This window comes from Neopelma chrysocephalum, unplaced genomic scaffold (genome assembly GCF_003984885.1).
Source record: "Neopelma chrysocephalum unplaced genomic scaffold, ASM398488v2 Primary Assembly neopelma1_82, whole genome shotgun sequence".
Classification (NCBI taxonomy): domain Eukaryota; kingdom Metazoa; phylum Chordata; class Aves; order Passeriformes; family Pipridae; genus Neopelma; species Neopelma chrysocephalum.
Genome location: NW_020897744.1, coordinates 1,652,827 through 1,671,796, shown reverse-complemented (window position 1 = coordinate 1,671,796; position 18,970 = coordinate 1,652,827). Strand labels below are relative to the sequence as shown.

At 53.9% G+C, this 18,970-nt stretch overlaps 1 protein-coding gene across 3 annotated transcripts in view; it reads right to left on the bottom strand.

Moving 5' to 3' along the window:
- Positions 1–3,258: 3,258 nt before the first annotated feature.
- The window catches only part of SSH2 (slingshot protein phosphatase 2), a 95,280-nt gene continuing 79,568 nt past the window's right edge, over positions 3,259–18,970 (bottom strand). For all 3 annotated transcript variants that reach the window (XM_027690937.1, XM_027690939.1, XM_027690938.1), the window contains 5 exons: positions 18,250–18,296; positions 16,702–16,848; positions 15,877–16,077; positions 10,666–11,509; positions 3,259–9,387 (listed from right to left, as the gene is read on the bottom strand). In XM_027690937.1, the coding sequence (XP_027546738.1) occupies positions 7,432–9,387; positions 10,666–11,509; positions 15,877–16,077; positions 16,702–16,848; positions 18,250–18,296 (3,195 nt within the window). In that variant the 3' untranslated portion in view covers positions 3,259–7,431. The remainder of the gene's footprint in view (positions 9,388–10,665; positions 11,510–15,876; positions 16,078–16,701; positions 16,849–18,249; positions 18,297–18,970) is intronic.

Below are 18,970 nucleotides of genomic sequence, written 5' to 3'. Positions count from 1 at the left end.
GTCCCACAGATCCACATGTGCCACCCACTCTGCACCCCCACCTGGGCAAGGGCTGGACCTGGCATAGCCACACAGCCCCTGGGTACACCGGGGCGTGGAGGAGCCCCCATTCTCAGCATGGCTCTGGTGGGGTCTCCAGCCCTCAGCCACAGCCAGGCACACTGCCCATAGTCACCCATCCCTCTCCACAGCTCTGCTGCTCCAGGGACCTTCCCAGGGTGGGCACTGAGACACTCAGGATCCTGAAACCACTGGAGCTGGGGCTGTGCAGCACTCGCCACTGGCTGCCCTGGGGACTGCCCTGGTTCTTTTGGGTCCACAGCCATTGCCAGAGGCCACATCTGGCCACCAAAATGCAGCCGGAGGGCCAGGTACCGCTGTTCCCAGCCCGCGGGGCCGGTGTGGGCAGAGGCAGGAGCAGATCTGCTCCTCCTTGTTCCAGGAGGTAGCTTTTGGATAGGGCACATGCAGCTCCCAGCCAAGCTACATCTGCCCAGTCCCTGGGTGTTCCCGGAGTCCTCATGGCACTTCAGCATCATGCCTGGCCCAGCTGAACGGGTTGGAGCTGGGTGCTAAGGGGCCCGGAGCCCAGCTACCAAGGGAGGCTGGACACCGGCACCGCTGGTGTCACCCCCATGGTCCTGAGCACGGTCTCCGGCCCTGGGGAGGAGCTCTCCGGGGATTTTGCAGCACATCAACCGTTGCCAGTGGGAGCAGAGTTTGGGGTGTCAGCACGCAGGCTAAGGGGGGCCAGCCTGGCTGGCAGGGGAGGGTGCAGGCAGGGTGTGGGGTGCAGGTGAGGGGCGGATGTGGAGCAGGCAGAGTTGAGCAGGGTGCCAGCAGCGTGTAGGGTGCAGGCTGGGTTGGGTGGGGTGCAGGTGGGGTACAGGCAGGGGCCAGGCGAGGAGCTGTCAGGGTGCAGGCAGAGCTGAATGGGGTGCAGGTGGGGTGCAGGCAGGGTGCTAGTAGGCTGCAGGCATGAGAATTGGGTGGGGTGCAGGCAGGGTGCGGGTGGGGTTGGATGGGGTGCTGGCAGAGAGAGATGGGGTGCAGGTGGGGTGCAGGCAGCATGAAAGTGGGGTCAGGCGGGCTACGGGTGGGGTGCAGGCGGCGTGCAGGCAGGATACAGGCAGGGTGCAGGCAGGATACAGGCAGGACAGCCCCGCTCCCCGCTCCCGGCCGTGCCATTACGTTGCCACAATTGAATCCGCAGCGGCTGCTCGGGAACGACCAGAGGTCACTGTCCAAATATAGCCATCTCCGCCGGCGGGCGGCGAGGGGCCGGGGCCCGGGGGGCTCAGCCCCGCTCCCCGCGCCCCCCCCCCCCCCCCCCCCGCGGCCCCCCCCCCCCCCCCCCGCCCGGCTCCCACCTGCGCTCGGCGGCTCCTCCGCGCCCGGGCGCGCCCGGCTCCGCTCCGCGCCCCGCTCGGCTCCGCTCCGCCCGCTCCGGTCCCGCTCAGCCCCGCTCCGCTCCCCCCGGCCCGGCCCGGCCCCGCTCGGCTCCGCTCCGCCCGGCTGGGCTCGGCTCGGCTGGGCTCGGCTCGGCCCCGCGCGGTGCCGCTGCCGCAGAGAACAGCTGAGCCGAGCCGGGCGCGGGGCCGGCACAGCCCCCCCGCGGCGGGCACCGGAGGGGAGGGGAGGGGGGGGCCCGGCCCGGCCCCGCCTGCCCCCGCACCCTGCCCGGCCCCCCGCTCTGCCCGCGGGGATGGGGGCAGCCCCCGCACAGCCACCCCACACTCCCGCCCCAAAAGCGGGGGGGACCGAGGGTGCCCGCAGACCCCCCGGCGCGGTGCGTGGGAGCCCCTCTGCCCAGCGCTGCGGGGGTCTGGTGGGGCAGGAGAAGCCCCCTGAGTCTTCCTAAAGCACTGGGGGAAAACGAGGGGAGGGTCAGCTTCGACAGCCCCAGGCTGCCAAAACCCCGGGGGTCACCTCTGCCCAGGGCTGTGACCCTGCCATGGGTCCCCCCAAACCCCGGAGCCAGCCCAGCCCCACAGGGACCATGACCATGGGCTGCCCCTGGGGCTCCCAACACCCACGGCACCCATAACGTCCCCACCTCCCCCAGGAGAAAGGGATCTGCAAACCCACGGAGTGAGCCCACGTCAGCCCCAGCCCAGGACAGCAGGATGGTTGTACAGGCACATCCAGAAGCCAGATTTGGGATTTAGTGAAGCTCAGCCCCGGAGGGATGCCCTGGCCCAAGGGGATTAAGGGATTGCAGGGCTCAGGGACCAGAGGGAGGGGAGCGGTGGTTCCTGGAAAGGCAGCAAAGCCCTGGACCCTACAAGGGCACCATGTGGAGCTGGACGAGCATTGGCTGAGTGGGCAGGAGGGGGCAGCTGGCAAAAAGGCAGGGAAAACGTGACATCCTTGTTCACCCGGCCAAAGGGGTGGCAGAGAGGGATGGAGGTGCAGAGGCACCCCTTGCCTGCCCCACCCCACCGTGGCCCTGGCTCATTCTGCCTTTGGGGATGGAGTGAGCCCTGTGTCCCCAGCTCCAAGCCACATCCTCAGCAACTGGAGAAAAGGCCATGGGAAGCCTTTCCCCAGCTGGTGCTGCAGGGAGCGGGAAGGAATTGGGCACCCTGGAGACACTGCCCGCCCTATAGCAATGGCCCTGCACCCCTGGCCCCACACCCTGATGCCCTGGCCCAGTGGGAAGCTTCCTGGAAGACAAGGCTGATCTCGAGGGATTTGGCACTCTCAGTATTCCCTTGCTCACAGCAAGGGCAGTGGGAGCCCACAGAGACCCTTGTGCCACTTTCTTACCACAATGGGACAGAACCATGGTGCAAAACCAACTCACCCAAGATGGGCTGTTTCCCAATGCAAAGATCCACTCATGCCGTGGTTATTTGGTGCTTGGATTGGGCTCAGCTCCTTGGCTGACCATGATGGGTCTGGTTCGGCGTCTGGCTAAAACCTCACATCCCCCTTGGAGCTTAAACCCCAGGACCCTCCCCACAGCTCTGCCTGCAGCAGTGCAGGGAGGTCACCCACAGCATCCCAACAGCTTTACACACACAACCCCCGGCACCTGTCCTGCAACTGCAGCAGGATCTGGAGGTACATCTTGCTTGGAAGCACGGCTCCATCACTTGGGACAGGACAGACCCGTCCTCCCTTCTGTCAGGGGATGTAAGTGAACAACCCCACTCTGGCTCCCCAGATTCCCACCGCTGCCCTGTGCTTCGAGAGCACCACAGATCACTCCTCACCCCCAGCCCTGAGCCCCCCGAACAAGGCCACACGCCCACGTCATCTTCAAAATAAAGTTTTATTCATTCGGTAACAATAACATTGAATCTGCACATCAGTGCACAAGTTCACATTTAAAAACAGCTGAGCACATCGGTCATAGAGTCTTTAGGGGAAAAGGGGACGATCCCAGCCACCAAGGAAGATCCAGGAGGGGCAGACAGAAGCACTCCCCTCCCTGGTTTGCAACCCCACCGCCAGCTGCCCGGCCCTGGGCAATCCCTACAAACCAGCGCACGGACATCACATCTCCATAAAGGAAAATAAAAGGCACTGGCACCTTCTCTTGTGCCAACAGAGATGTCTGCAGCATGGGCTGGCAGCACCTCTGGCGGCACTGCCGGACCCTCCTGCGCCAGGCCAGAGCCTCTGCCCCGCGCCAGCAAGGGCTTGGGGGTCCCTCCCTTAGGGAGAAGTGGGGGGGCCTTGCGTGGAGCCAGGACCAGATTAAGGCAGGATGCACCGTGCGGGGAGCAGGGACCTGCAGTGGGTATGGCTTCCTCCTGCCAGCGGGCCAGGAGAGCTGTGAGGCTCTTGGAGCCCCCCGGGCAGGTGCAGTGCACCGGTGCCCACGGATTCCAGGCAGCTCACTCCTTCCAGGAGGTCCCCGGAGCAGCTGGAGCTGGGGCGGGTTCCCTTCCACCAGGCCTTTGCTGGCAGAGGGACACGGAGCTAATCCCTGCTCCGTTCAACATCCAAGTGACCCCAAAGCGGCATCACCTCCTGCCACCTGCTGGGACCGTGCCCCAGGAAAGGGCCAAAGGGGGGGAGATTTGTACATGTCACAACTTCTCAAGCAGACCAGACACACACACACACACACACCACCGAGTGCAACAGAACGCAGTGTAGAACCAGTTTCACGCACACGCAGTCCGTTTGTGCAAGGCTCACACGTTACAGTACGGCCGAGACGGGAGGCGATGGCTGGGATATTGTACAGGAGTCAATGTAAACAATAAAGCGTCCTCCGAGAGGCTTCGCAAGAGACCAAAGAACAGTTGCTTTGTACAAAAATGCCCTTAAAACACGTTTTCTCCTAAAACCCCTCCAACCGCGAGGCTTGGCGGCTGCTGAGCACCCCGGAGGTGCAGCTCCCCGTGGTGCTCAGCGGGGCACAAGCAGCTCTCATGGGTGGTCATGGGAAGCAGGAGCGAGTCACCACCCTCCCATGAGCCACCAGCATGGAGAAAGGGACAAATGTCCCCAGGCAGAGACCTCTGATGCCAGGGGCTTGGTGGCTTCATTGCCCAGACACTGGTCAAGGAGGTTCAGGCCCCTCCAGTCTGCCCCCTTCCTGCCATCCTGCTCAGAGCCTCCAGACCTCCAAGGCCTTCATCACTCTGCAAGAGAACCACCATCCCTGACTCCCTCTGCCTGTCCACAGCCTTCCCAGAGAAAAACCAGTTGTGCTGGGCCAGAGCCCAGGACAAGGGGACAGCAAAACACCTCCCTGCAGGGGCCTCTGCCCCTTCGCTGCTCTCCCCAGCTGAAGCACCCGGAGAGCAGCTGAGTATTGGAAGGAAGCAGCATTTCTGGTCTGCATGGAAGACCCTTCCTAGAGGGCATTTCTCCTGAGATCAAGCAGGGCAAAGAAACCCAATCCTCTTCCTCCTCCTCCTGCCTTCTTAAGGGAACAAATTTTACACAGCGCTTTCCCCTCCCCAGCAGATCCTTGTCACCAGGACACGCTGACAGCCAAGCTTGCTCCCTCCAACGCAGGGCAGGCTTGGTGGCAACCCATCCCTTCCGCCTGCGGAGGGGCAGGCAGGCATGTCCTTGGGGCCAGGAACAGTGGGCAGCAGGGCCTGGTGATGTTTGTGGGGGAGGCAAGGACTGAATCTGTCCTTCACCAGATGACATGAGCCACTTGGCCTTTCCACAGTGTCTGCCCAGCTCCGGAGCCAGCTGGAGCAGGCTAGGAGAAGCCACATGTCTTTCAGTGTCCCAAAGAAGTAACTGGCTTCCCAGGCCAGGGAAGGGGCTTAGGTGACTTCTAGTGACTGAAATGGCCTGGGGCGACACGGTATTTGACCCCAGACAGGGCTGTGCTCCAGCCCGCAGTGAGCACGGGCAGCAACATCCTCCCAGAGCTCAAGTTCCTTGGAAAGGGAGGGACAGTGCTCGTGGCTGCTGGAGCACAGACCAACTCACAGACCAACTGTGCCTGGGCTGCAAAGCAGCACAGGAGGATCCCTGGGAGCTACAGGAGGGCAGCAAGGTGGGATTACCTTGCCAACTGCCAGGCTCTCCTCTGCTGCCAGCTGGGGCGTCACAGACACCCCTTTCCCAGGGCAGGCACATGCTGCTTCCCAATACTCCCCAGCACTCTGGTGCCAGGCACTCCTCTCCAGCTCAAGATGAGTTTGTCCCATCAGAGTCTACAAGGCTCTGCAGCATCAGTGCTGCTTTCCAGGCACAGCCTTGGCTGTTGCTCCTCCCACACCGTGTCCTCTCCATGCTGGGCTTCAGCAGCTGGAGCCATTCTGCATCTTCCCTGTGCTTCATTCCTCCCCGGAGGGCAGGTCTGGGCCCAAGCCAAGCACCAGCTCAGACAGGACCTGCCACGGAACTGCAAACAGGACCCAGAGCTCCCCTGCCATGGCCAAGTGCCTTCCCCTCTGCTCCTACAGCACAGGGACAACTTGCTGATACACACAGCTGGAAAGGAGGACCTTTGATTTAGCCAAACTGCTCAGAAACCACTAAACAGTTTGCTAGAATTTGGAGCAGACCCTTCAAACACAGTTTCTCCAGGGAAGCAAGAACCTGCAGAATGGCTTGGAACCTGCTGACAGCTTTCCACATCTGACTGGCACTTCTGTAACCCAGCTTCCAGCAGGAGGGAGACAGGCAGAGACACAGTGCTCCTCCCACAGTGGGGTAACGGGGGTTCACACAGGACCAAAGGAGAAGGGACACATTTGGCAAAGGCTGGCATCGAGGCTCACTTTTGGAAAGGGAAGACAGCTTACAATGTCAAATCCACTCCCATGTCTGTGCAGATCACAATGAACAGCACTGAGTTTGAGTCAGGTGGGTTTGTTTTCCAGTTTACAGAATGCAGTCTTGCCCTTTTTTTTAAAAAAAACCCATAGAAACAACAACAAAAAACCCCCCCCTCATATAAATATCATATATACAATTTAGGCAAAAAAAAAAAAAAGAAAAATTCCAGAAAACATCTTCCCTCTGGGTTGAGAGTTAGGAGTGACAGCAGAGAGGACAAAGCTTTGCACTAAGGGCAACAATTGTTGTGTAACAATGGTAACAGGTCGAGGTTTGGGAGCAACCAGAAATGCCTGTGAGCACAGCAGAGGGGAGAGGAAAACTCAGGCAGCACGAGAACAGCTTTTGGGCAGAGGGGAGGCAGCAGGAGGGCAGAGGACAGATGATATGGCCATGAACTTAGAAGGCCCACAGCAGTATTCAAGTAATGGGAGGGTTAAAACCCTAATGAGGTGTTTGTTTTAAAAGAACACGCTGGTTTTGGGGGTAGAGGCGAGCTTGGCAGCTCATGGAGGAGCTCTGCCCCACCTCACCCCAGAACAGGGCTCTGTGTGCCCCATGGCAGGTGAGGAGTGCAGGTCTCAGTGCTGCCCATCCCTTGGGAGGATTTACCCCCGTGTGCTCCTTTTTGGGAAGCACCAGCTGAACCGAGCCTGGGAGGGTTTGTCCTGAAGCAGCTTTGTGAGGGACCTGCCAGCATGGTTGGAGTTCCAGTTTGCAGAAATAAAAGGCCAAACGAAGGGACCTTGGCACAGCCTTCACATTTACGGGGGCTCCCACCCCACCAACTGCCCAGCACCATTTCAAGGCATGGGGAGAATTCAAGTTAGGAACTAGCATCTGGTTCTAAGCAAAGCTCCACCTTGCCAAAGCTATCCAACATCAATTTTCGCATGATAAAGGTGTTCTTTTAAAACAAACTAACAAAAAAAAAAAAAGAACATTTGAGGTTATCTGAGTTAAAAAACTTAAAAAACCCAAACAGTCCTGCAGTCAGAGTCACACACAGAAGAACCAACCCACACCTACATGCGCCAGGAACAGTAAAATGACAATATATATAAAATTAACCAGTAAAGTGCATGTTCCTTATATTACACCTTCCCCTTGTGTGAAAGCAACACCACGGGTTCTGAGTAAGAAATCACAGCCAAGGGCCCGGGATCACATCGTGTTGTAGAGGGGATTGGTTGTCCGCTTTTTCTCATTGGTCTTTTTGAGCCTCCTCAGAGGGTGAGTTCTCCCGTGCTGCTGCCGAGGTGCAACAGCCAGACCTTGAGCTGGAGACAAGGAGTCCAGGACCTGCACCTGGAGCAGCGGAGGACCCTCCTCAGAGCTAGTCCACGTCGGATCCGTGCTGGAACACAAACTCTGCTGGCTGGAGCCGCACTCTTTGGCGTACTGAGCCAGCGGCCTCTCCACCGGCTTGCTCTGGGCAATGCACTCAGCTGTTCTGAGCTGTTCCACAAAATGCTTAGTGGGCTCTGGGGAGGAAAGGCGATGCTTTCCACACGTGCTTTCTGAACCCCTCTCCAACCTTCCCTCGCAAAAGCCTCGACCGAGGGCAACGCAGGTGAGAAGCACCGGGTTGGCATGGGAAGAGGCTGAGGCTGACTCCCTCTCGCACAAGTCGTCCTTGGAGAGGTCCAGGCAGTCCAGTTTGGCCAAGGATGCCGAGCGTTTCATGTGGGAGGGTGTGGTGAGCCCTGCGTGCCGGATCCGAGCCTCTATTTCCTTCGCTCGCTGCTTGACCAGCCCGGGGCTGCTGCTGCGCTCCTCCACGCTGCGGCTGCTGGGGCTGTGCGGGAGGCTGTAACACAGGAACGAGATGTCCAGAAGGTCCATGTTTTCGGCATGCTGGCTGGTGAAGTCCTCACTGCTCAGCTGCCTTGAGACGCTGTCACCGGCCCCGCAGACACGTTTGGGTCTGTCCCTGAACAGCAGAGTCGTGTTTCCCTCGACATCACACGGCGTGACCGGCTCATCGTCTGTACCCGTGCTCTGCTCAGTGACACCTTCCAGGTGGATTACATAGGGATAAGGAGAGCGGTCGAGGCTGGCTGAAGGTGTAGAGGTCACCTGGGCAGAGGGAGAGGCAGCACCGAGGCGAGCAGATAACCCACCGCCTTCCACGCTGGGGCTGCCTGCAGTGAGGGTGGCCTGCTCGCGTACCGTGTGCTCCGGCGGGGGGAGATCTGCCAGAGCTCCGAGACAGGCTGGAGCCTCCTCCAAGCACACTGAAGGGTTCAAGTTTTCATCTAAAGATGGGATGGCCGTGGCCAGCCCGCCCTGCTCACAGCTTGTGTCGGGGCGCTGCTCTGCAGACTTGACCGTGGGAGTGTATTCGATGATTTCGACTCTCTTTGGGAGGAGGGAGTGCAGGGGTGGCTCTTCCGTCCCATCAAACGAGACCACTGTCCTGTGCTCCTGCGCCGCTCCCTCCTGCCCTGGACTGGGCTCTGCAGCAGGGGGGGTGAGGGGTGCAGGCAGCTCTGCCCCAGGAGGCAGCAGAGGCTCCTCAGTGCCCGGTACCTGCCCCCTGTCACCCTCCGGAGCCAGCTCCAGGGGCGGCTCCTCGCTCTTCCCCCGCGGCAGGAGCTCGGCAGCAGGAGAGTCGTTCCTGGAGTTCTTGCGGGTGGGTAAGGTGCAGATGGGGGATGTGTGCTGGTGTTCCTGCTCCTGTCTCAAGCGCTCCTCGAACTCCAGCGTGGCTCGCCGGACAGAGCCGGGGCACCACTTGGGCTCAGGGTTGGGGGAGCCACGAGGCTCTTGCTGCTCCCCCACAGAGCCACTTTCCTCCAGCTCTGATTTACCAGATGGCTGCAGGGAGGGGGCAGCTTCTTCCTCAGCCAGCAGAGGGTCCTTCTCCTTTTCCTGGTGTCCAGCACAGGCTCCTTCACTCTGTTCCACCCTTTCCAATGCCCAAATGGCCTCCACTGGCAGGTCATGCACCGTGTTCCTCTTTGGTGTCTGGCTGAGGTTGGCTGAACCCTCTTTCTGCTGAGCAGGTCCTGCTCCCTGGTTGATTGACTCAATCTCTGTGACAATTTCCTTCACAGAAATGGCATTTTCCGAGTGGGATCTCGTGAGATGACCTGCACTAGGCAGCTCAGGGACCTCCTGCAATACACAAACAGGAAAATTACAAAGTGGATCAGCTCTGCTAACACAGCACAAACAGCAGCAGCTTAAAGGAGACAGGAGTACACATCCCTAAGGAACAAAAAAGCATGTGCCAGTGTGTGGAGATGGATCACAAGAGCAGTGATCACTAATGTAGATGCATTAGTGTCTCTGGGACTGAATTTAACATATTCTAGGCTGGATTTTCACTACTTTCACTTACACTGAGATTTAGGAACTTCTATTTAATCGTCACAAACTCCAAAGAAAATTTAGCCTTTTCTTTTTTTAATAAAGAAAAATCCAGCTAACAAAAAGAATCCTAATGCTGCTAAAAGTGCAGTTCCAAACTGAAAATATGAGAGATTCTGCTCACGTACAGAGCAAACAGAAGTACAGCAAAAAGAATGACCAAGTGCTGAAACGCTCTGGTTTCCTGGAGGAAAATGGCCAGAGAGGCTTCCCATCCCCACAGACACTGCCAAATCACTGGAGAGAGCATTGCCCTATTATATTTGGAAGAGCCTTATTGCCTCACATGGAGATGGAAAGGATTCAAGCAATGCAGCGTGGAATTTAAATAAGAGAGGCTCCCAGAAAACGATGGCCTCGGACATCATCAATCCCTGTGAGAGTCCTGGAGGCTGAAAAGCAATTACCTAAATTTAGAGGTTACTAAATTTTGTTCAGGACCATCTCTCTATCCAGGAGAGAAGTGAGCCATGACATGCCCAATGCCATCACTCTAGATCTGGACAGGCTCATTTCTTCCTCCAGCAGTGGAAGCTCTACATCTGCCTTGATTTACTACCCCAGTGCTGGTGCTTCCCAACCAGGGAAAGGCACCAGTTTTGCCCCATTCTTTGGTGGATTTCTCAAGTCAGATAAATATCTGTGCAGGTTTGGGACATTAGCTGGGTTTGGCTGTGCAGGGTCCAGCTGTATTAGTGGGTCAAGTCCCACCTTTCTGCTCTCCTGATGCAAAATTCAAAAATAAGTTTCTCACGAGAACAGCACAGCAGGTCAGGTCAAGGTCAGCTCAGCCAGTGCCCTGCCAATGCCAGCAAACTGATGTTTAAGGAAAAAGTGCAGAAAAGGGCAAGTATCTAAAAGTGAAGGAAGAGTAAAGCATCCAGCAATCCTTCCCCAAACAGCCACCCTGTCCAGCGAAAGTAGGGCTAGAAAATCCTATCCACAGCACCCCCTACAACAGGAGAACTGCCCAGGGATAGGTTTGAACAGCAGTTCCTAAAAAAACAAGCAAGTTATTTTAACCTTTTGTTGTTCTTGATCTGTGGAAGAGTCATCTGATGCCTGAGGAGAGTTTCCAGGGCTGTTCCTTCGAGCATCTGCACCCCCATCAGCAGCAGGTGGCACTTCCAGCACAGGCACCCTGGAGACCCCATTCCTTCCACTCCCTTGCTCCTCCGGCCTGGAATGGGAGCAGGTGCGGGACCGGCTCTCCTGGGAAAGCTCCACGAATTTCCCCAAAGCGCTGAAGAAATCGATCCTGTCTGTACTGAGGTCTGTCCCTTCGGGCTGAGGATTCTGCTGGAGACTCGGGGAATTTTGGTTTGGGGATTGAGGAGAGTCTTTTAAGCATGAAGTGAATTCTTCCATGGGAACCAAGTGCACGTTCATATCAGGCTTAAGGGCATCTTTTTCTAGATCGTCCACTGTCAAATCAGGAAACTCTGTTATTTCCAAGGGGTGCTGGAGCTGCATTAAGGCCTCAGAAGTATGGCAGTTATCAGGGGGGACAGAGTCTACACAACACCCCGCCGTACAACCATTGATATTGTTCAGGTTCAGCTTGTCCTCCATCTGCTCGGCGTGGAAGTCTCGGCACGTAAACTCTAAGTGGATCCTTCTCTCCTTTACACACACGTCCTCGATCATGTTTGTGTCCTCTGGAGGCTGCTGCTCCCTGTCCAGCTCAGCTGAGTAGATGGGAGACATGGGCTGCTGGTTGTCGTTGGTCTTTGCCTCCGAGATCTGGTCGGCTGAGGTGGTGATCTCCTTTTTGTTCAGCTCCAGCCCAGACTTGCAGATGGGCTCGTGGTGATCCGAGAGGTCGCTGTCGGAGTGCGAGCGCCACAGTTTGTTGTGCCGCTGTTTGCTGTGGGCAGGGAAAGCAAATGAAAACACTGAGTAGTTTTCACGTACCAGACTCAGACCCACCTTGTTCTAAGGGGATACAACCTACAGGAAAAGCCGTGCCAAGTACTGGAGTCACTGACCACAACTGCAGCTTCACCTCAACGGTTCAGGGCCAAACCTGCTGCTGGAGAAGTTGGTCCAATAATGAGTCACTTTCCAGGAGCTAAATCCCATGGCTCTATTCTGTTCCACACATGCCTATTCCCCAGCAGTGTTGGATCAGCCCACTCAACAAATGCAATGTTTAATCAACTATTTGGTCCTTTCTCAGCCATCAAGCATTTCCCATTTTTCTAGCAGGTGAGCCATGACCAGAAGAGACAGGATCCCTTGTCCTGGATGCAAGTGGGTGGTGGACACTGAATAAAGTCCAATTTCTCTCATGGCTCCTTCTTTTGAGTAGCTTCAGTGATCAATAAGTGGCTCTCGTGACCAAGGGTTAGGGTGGGGTGAGTGGGCGTGGGTGTGTGTAAAACGCACAAGATATCCTCAACAGCAAACAAACAGCCCAAACCACCACCCACCTTCCACAGGAAGGAAGCTCAGGAGTTCTCCCGCTCTTGGAAAGCCCCTTTAGGAAGGCCTGAGTAACTGCCAGTGGCATTGCATCACCCTCTTCATCTCCACCTGCCAAAAACCCCAGCCCACGCACCCGGGCTTACAGAGAGCCCCGGAGGCAACTTCTCGCCCTGAAACCCCAGAGCTACCCCAGTCTGCCAGGGTTTGCCGAGTGGCCACGGCCACAGGGATGTGCTTCCACCCATTGCCCCTAGGAGGAACACAGAAACCACAGAAACCTCCTTGGATCTGCAGGAGACCTTGCAAAACCCCTCAGTACCTCACTAGCGTGAGCAGGCGCTCCCAGACACATCCACTGGCTGCAGTAAGTTAATTAACAGATGTTATTGAGCTAATTAACATGTGTCAGTGTAGTTGTGGGTGCCCAACAGCTAAGGAGAATAATCCATTGCAGATTTAGCTTTCCAACCCCATAATCAGTGACAACCTTCACGTGTGACACAGGGCAGAATCAGGTCCTTTCAGAGGAGAAGAGGGTCAAGATCAGAGGTCAAATACACTGCTCTGGGGTGCACAAACTCGCCCTCTATTGGGTTTTGGAGCACAGTTTGACACTGGCAGCAGGAACAGGCTTCTCCCTGAGGCAGGTTCTTGCTGGGGCTCTGTATGGGGTGTCAAAGATTTCTGCTCATATAACCCCAGGAGCTGCTGATGTTTTTACAGGGCCCTTCAGTGCTCAAACTCAGCTCCCTGCAGCACATCTGATTTCAGAAGTCAAAAGTGCCTTTGTGTGTGAGAAAAACCAAACTTGCCTGGCACCAATCTGAGAATCAGAAGAGATGTCAAGCACCACTGGGAGAGGTGTGCTGTGTTAGCTTCCAACCTCACATTTCCTCCAGTCTTACAATGTGCAGGAGGTGCTTGAAGCAGGGTCAGAGAACAGGAGCCCATGTCCTTCCTAGAGCCCACAGACGCCTCTTGACTTTCCTGGGCAACATTCCTGGTGCTTGTGCCCACACCAGCTTTGGACCAGGAGCCCCCCACACCTCCCACCAGCTCTCCAGGCTCGGATATAAAACTGCTGTTGATTCACAAGCTGCACATGGCACGGGAGATCACAGACACTGTTTTCCTGTAACTTATCCATAACTAATAACAGAAACAGGCTTGGCTCAGCCTTGCTGTGTTTATCAACAGAGGGAGGGGACAGTTTAACTAACCCCAGGAAGTATGACAGTCCCAAAGAGCAAAACATGCTTGTTGTTGTGACTAAAAGCAGGCAGGGGGTTTTCATTTTACAGCTGGAAAACATATCCCAGTTGCTGTAACCCCAACACAAAACCGTAACTAGATAGTGCGAGCACATGGCTGCCCTCACATACCTCCCCCCTGAAATCGGAGCAGTCACATGAGCGTCAATCTGTTGTTTTTTTGTTTTTGTTTTTTTTTACCTGTCCTGGAATACCACAGCAATAAACAAGGCAGCCAGAGGCCAGAGGGCAAAGATAAACAACACAGAGAAGAAAGATGAAAAAAAAAAAAAGCAGTTTGGAGCTGAGAGAGGAAATAAAGAGGGACCATTCCTGCAGCACGTAGGGGCCATTCCTTGCTTCAGTGAAGCTTCATTTACTGCAGGCTTTTTCGTCCTACACAGATGTAATGCACTGCTCTTGCATTTTTTAAAGCCTCACAAGTAATCCTGTTTGTGCCATTGTACAGGGACCTGCCGAGTAGGTCAGGAGCAGTGGTGTGCTTCAGTGGGAGGGGAGCCACACACCATATAAATGATGGCAGCAAGAAAGATTTACCTCTGAAAAATACTAGAAAACAGGGAAAACAATAATCCTTAATCAAAATGTTTGTAACAGTGTGGCTTTGCAGGTGTGCCAGACTGGCAGATTATCTAAACCAACCCCTGCAGGGCTGAGGTCTTTAAAGATCACAGAACATTCTGACTTGGAAGGGGCCCACAAGGATCTTCAAGTCCAACTCTTCAGTGAATGGCCCCTCCAGGGATTGAAGCTACAGCTCTGGCACTATTAGCACCAGGCTCTGACCAACTGAGCCAATCTCAGGTCATGCATATGAGACACCACCTGCTCCTAGCGCAGGGCTCCTCATAGGTGTTCACCAACCTGTTATTGGTCTGTTTTTCACATCTAAAAAGGTTCTTCTTCTCCATCCAGTCCATCCCTGTCAGCTGTAATTTCCCAGTCTGCTCAGTGCACACCACACGGGTCAGGTCATCCCCAGCTCAGAGTCAGCACTGACCTTTAGTGACTGGTGCCAGCAGCATGTTTGGTGTCACGAGGCACCAAAGGCAGGTGTAGTGTCTGTCTCAAAGGGTTTCAGTCCAGAAGAGCATGATTTTTAAAAGTATCTATTCCACTGTCATTTATCCTGAGACTTGATAATACTTGGTTGCTTTTAGAGAGAAAGAGTGTCATTATGGCAGTCAGTGTTTGGGGAGCAGGGGGAGAGGAAGATGGGCACAGGAAGAGGTGGGGAATGAAGATCCTGTGGATGCACCACATCAGAGAATAAGCTGGGAGGAGCTCTCAGGTGGCTAATCTGCGCAGAGAGGGAAAGAGGAAGCACACTTCAGTGATGGGGAAGATTACACCAAAGGTTTGGTGTAAAAACTGGGAATCCAAACCTGGCCCAGCAGAAAAGACAGTTGGACTGCTGGGAGCAGGTGGAGAGCAAAGAAGGAAGGATATGTCACTAGAATGAAAGTGAAAAGAGGCATTTGTAAGTGGGTAGAACAGACATGAAGGGACAAAACCAAGCAGGGGACAGAGGTGAGAAGCATGCCCTAAAGGGAGCACCTGAGTGCCCAAGCTGCTGTAAAGAACAGCATATAAGACGTGTAGATGTGGCATTTGAGGACAGGGTTTAGTGGTGGGCTTGGCAGTGGTAGGGTATTGGTTGGACTCCATGATCTTAAAGCTCTTTTCCAATCTAAATGGTTCTACAACAAGCAGGCACCTTCCAACAGCACCAAGAAGCTTCAAAATTTACTATTTACTTTGGTCCAAACCTGCCAAGAGCTACCCCCTGTGGCAAGAGGCTCAGCTTGGGTAATTCTGCTTGCTGCAGATCTGCTCCCTGGAAAAGCACACCAGGATCCCAAATAAAATACCGTAATCTGGCAGAACAGAGTATCACTACCTCCTTCCAGCTGATCACGTGAAGACATTGCTTAACACAGCTTAGAAACATGCAGTATTTATGTCTTTTTGCTAGTCAGGTGATAGGCTTGGGATTACAACACACTTGCCCATACCCAGGCCCAGCTCCAGACCAGCCTCAGGACTCCAGGCAGGAATAAACACCACTGTTGCAATGCACAGAACATCCTGTCCCCTCCCCTCACACCAACACTTACCGAAGGGATCTAAATAAAACCAGACCAGCTGCTGAGGAGAGGCATGTTCAACAGGGAACTGCGAGGCTGTGATGGAGACAAAGCGAGTTCCCTGCCAAGTGATGTTACAAGCAATAGGGACATCATTTATCTCTGCTGGAGTCTGCACAGCTCTGAATGCTGCACTCGGATGGCACTTCATGGGATGCTACTCTCCAAAAAACCGACATCCCAGAAGTCAGAGAGCCTCCTAAAAGCTCTTTATTACACCTGTTTTCCCAGGCTCAGCTGAGACAACCCACGTAAACAGAACACTGTAATTCCCAAGACGATCCCGAGCTTACATAACACAGCGATGGAATCTCTAATTAAAATAATGGAGTCAGCCATTTAAGCGTTATGCCTTAACGTGGATAATCAGGATCATTCCTTCCACTCACCTGGCCAGCAGGATCCCTTGGTACTCCTCCAGCTGCCGCATGAAGCTGGGGTTGGGCTTGGTGACGGTGCGTCGTTCCTTCACGTAGTCGTACGCCCTGTCCAGGTTCCAGCCGTATTCCTTCATGGCATAGGCGATCACCGTGGATGCTGAGCGGCTCACTCCCATCTTGCAGTGCACCAGGCACTTAGAACCATTTTTCCTGAAGCAAAAGGAAGACAAAAGATCATTAAACAGAAAACGTGGCTTCTGAGAAGCTTAAGAAAACAGCAACTTCTTTGTCAGAGCATTATCAAATGCGTTTTCAACTCTCTGGCCACAGATGAAGTCTGGGATGTGATCTGATAATCCAATTTACAAACTAGAGCAAGACCCACAGAGACAGTGAAGAACAAGGTCTTATTAATATTCTTAACGGATTTGTTTTTACAACAGCTCTTCTGAAGCTGTTATTGCCAAGTGGACAATCATAGATTTATGAAGACCTCTAATTATTCCAAATAAAAAGAGCACCTATACCACAAACATGGTGTCACAGTTTAGAAACACATCCCTGGAAGCTACTGAGCAGTTCAAGGCAGCCTCTAGCACAGACATGTTCTTCTACTGCAAACTTCTGACAGCATGTTATTAGGTTTGTCAAGTGGCTGAATGAGACCATCATTGCCTTAACCCTCACCTAGCTAGTAGATAGAAAACTACAAAATGAAAATGTTTTGATTCTAGGTAGGCAAGGAGGAAAAGTAGTTACGAAAATCGGCAGGAAAATATAAAATACTTAGTATACATCTCCTAAATGTGTGTGTTCTGTCCTGAAAAAACTTACTTTGCCTTGGAGATGAACTTGTAGGTGTCATTCCAGTAAGCCAGAAGATCTGTTGCTTCTTCATCATAAACCCGAATATTGTGGTATTCGAAGAGCCCGGGGAAGAAGTTGTCTATCTCTCGAGTCACATTCAAAATATACCTCACCCTGCATGGAATCAGAGAGAGAGAAACACAGCAAGTTCAGAGAGATGTCACACTGCTCCACTGCCCTGCCTGGCTTTGCAAGGTGCATTTGAAAGCGGTCTTGAACAAACTTCCTGGGAAACCAGGAATTAGTGTAAAGAAGCAGCAACTAACACAGACAAAAGGTTTTGCTGAGGAGTTTAGAGCCTGATAACAGGGCTGCCATCCACACTGGACAGAAACTTCCTCTGCACTATGTCAGGTAACACTGCCCACCACCTCTATTCTCCATGTCAGCAACACTTGTGTCACAGGAGCCCCTGCAGAGACTCTTCAATTACACTTTCTTAAAGCCCCTTTGTGAATCTCTCCTTCTGCTCCATCAAAAACACAGGAAGATGGAAGACACAAGCTCTTAAGTAACACCACAGCTAAACAAATGCATAAAATAACTACAGAGAGATGTAACAGACAATAAGCCCCTGGGGAGGATTTATTTCTTATCCCTAAATTTTCTGGAAAGGAAACTGCTTGAGAAAGCACATGGTATTTATGTACACTACACTCAGTATTTTGAGCCCTGAGGGTTACTCGTAAGATGCTTATGAAATGCACTCATGCTGGGATATCAGACAGAACAAGGGCACTGCAAGGGAGTGACATCCCTTTTTCCCAAGCAGGTATGAGATTGCTGGCAGCCAAGTAGGACCAGCTGGACTCAAGGAAACAGCAGCAGACCCTGAGCTTAACAAGAGGAGTCACTTTTGCCAGGCTGAATTTCTGAGGTACAGAAGTATGTTATTAACTCAGGACCATGATTGCTTTTTTCCACTGGATTGGCACAAATAAGCCAAACCCATAAATAACAGTTTAATTGCGAAATCTTAGTGCTTAGTTCCACCTGGCCCTAGAGAAGGGCACTCTAAGCTTAAGCTTGAAAGGTAGAAAGGGCAGGAGCCAGAGGAACCCATCAGTGCTCAGCTTGAGAGCTACAGGACTTTACTTCCCACTGGGCCCCACTCAAAGTAAGGAATGCTCTTTTCCATATTTTCCTTCCTGCCGCAGTTCGGAGGTCCAGACTCCGAAGCGCCTCCGTAATCAGTCCAGAACAACAGGCTGGGGCCGAGGGCACGGAGCCAACTATGTTCAGTAATTGTAGCTTTTTACTACTTATAGTTGTGAGATTGCTGCCTTCCTTTGTTCTCCTTGGGGACGTTAGTCAAGGTCAGGGACGAGGGTTTTTGTACTTTAAGGGTGCCTGTTTGTGGGACACGGAGTCTGCAGGAATCAAGAGCTTGTTTGGATCTGTAAACCCCTCAGTAAGACTGAGGTTACACACAGCAGGTATGAAACAGAGCTTGTTGCTTAGACAAGTGTTAAGGCCAGGCTCTTGCTTTTAAGCTGATGGCCTGAAGCTACTTACCCTCTGTTCTGCAAGTCTTCCAAATTGGAGGCGTTCCATTCTGAGCCCTGCAGGGAAAAGATGCAAAGGGATACATCAGGCAGCAGGAAGGCATGGTCAGGCAACTGGTGGAGGGAGAGATTGCCACTACTGAACTGGAAGAGGAAGCTGGCCAGCCAAGTGTTGGATAACTGGGCGTGTTTTGAGTACAGGGGTACACAGAAGAGCGGTAACAGGGCTGATGTTCAGCACCTTCCCTTGCCCCATTAACCAGACCTCTTCTGAAACAAGAAGCAGCTCTGCAAAGCAGGAGCCCAGCACCATATGCTGGCACTTCCTGCAAACTGCTGACTAATCAACCTCGGCAAGACAAGACACACTCCACCCTTTCCCTGGAGGCTGCTGCCAGCTCTGCCCCACAGAAGAGAAACTGCCTGCATTTAAAAGCCATCCAGGTGCTCTTTATACATGAAACACCCATCACACATCAAAGGCAGCAACACCATAAGCTCACTTGGGTTACACCTCTCCACGTTCAAAGGCTCTGTGAGCAGAGAGATGAACACATTTAACCCTGGCTAGCTGACCCTCTTCTCTGCAGCACACACAGGCCTCCAAGCTGCTTGCTTCCTGCTCAAACACAAACCTGACTGAGGACAAAACCACTCTTCCTTCAAAATTTAAGGTGCACAAGCATCTGCTTTCCCAGCTTTAAAATGGCTCCCAAATGGAAAAACGGTTC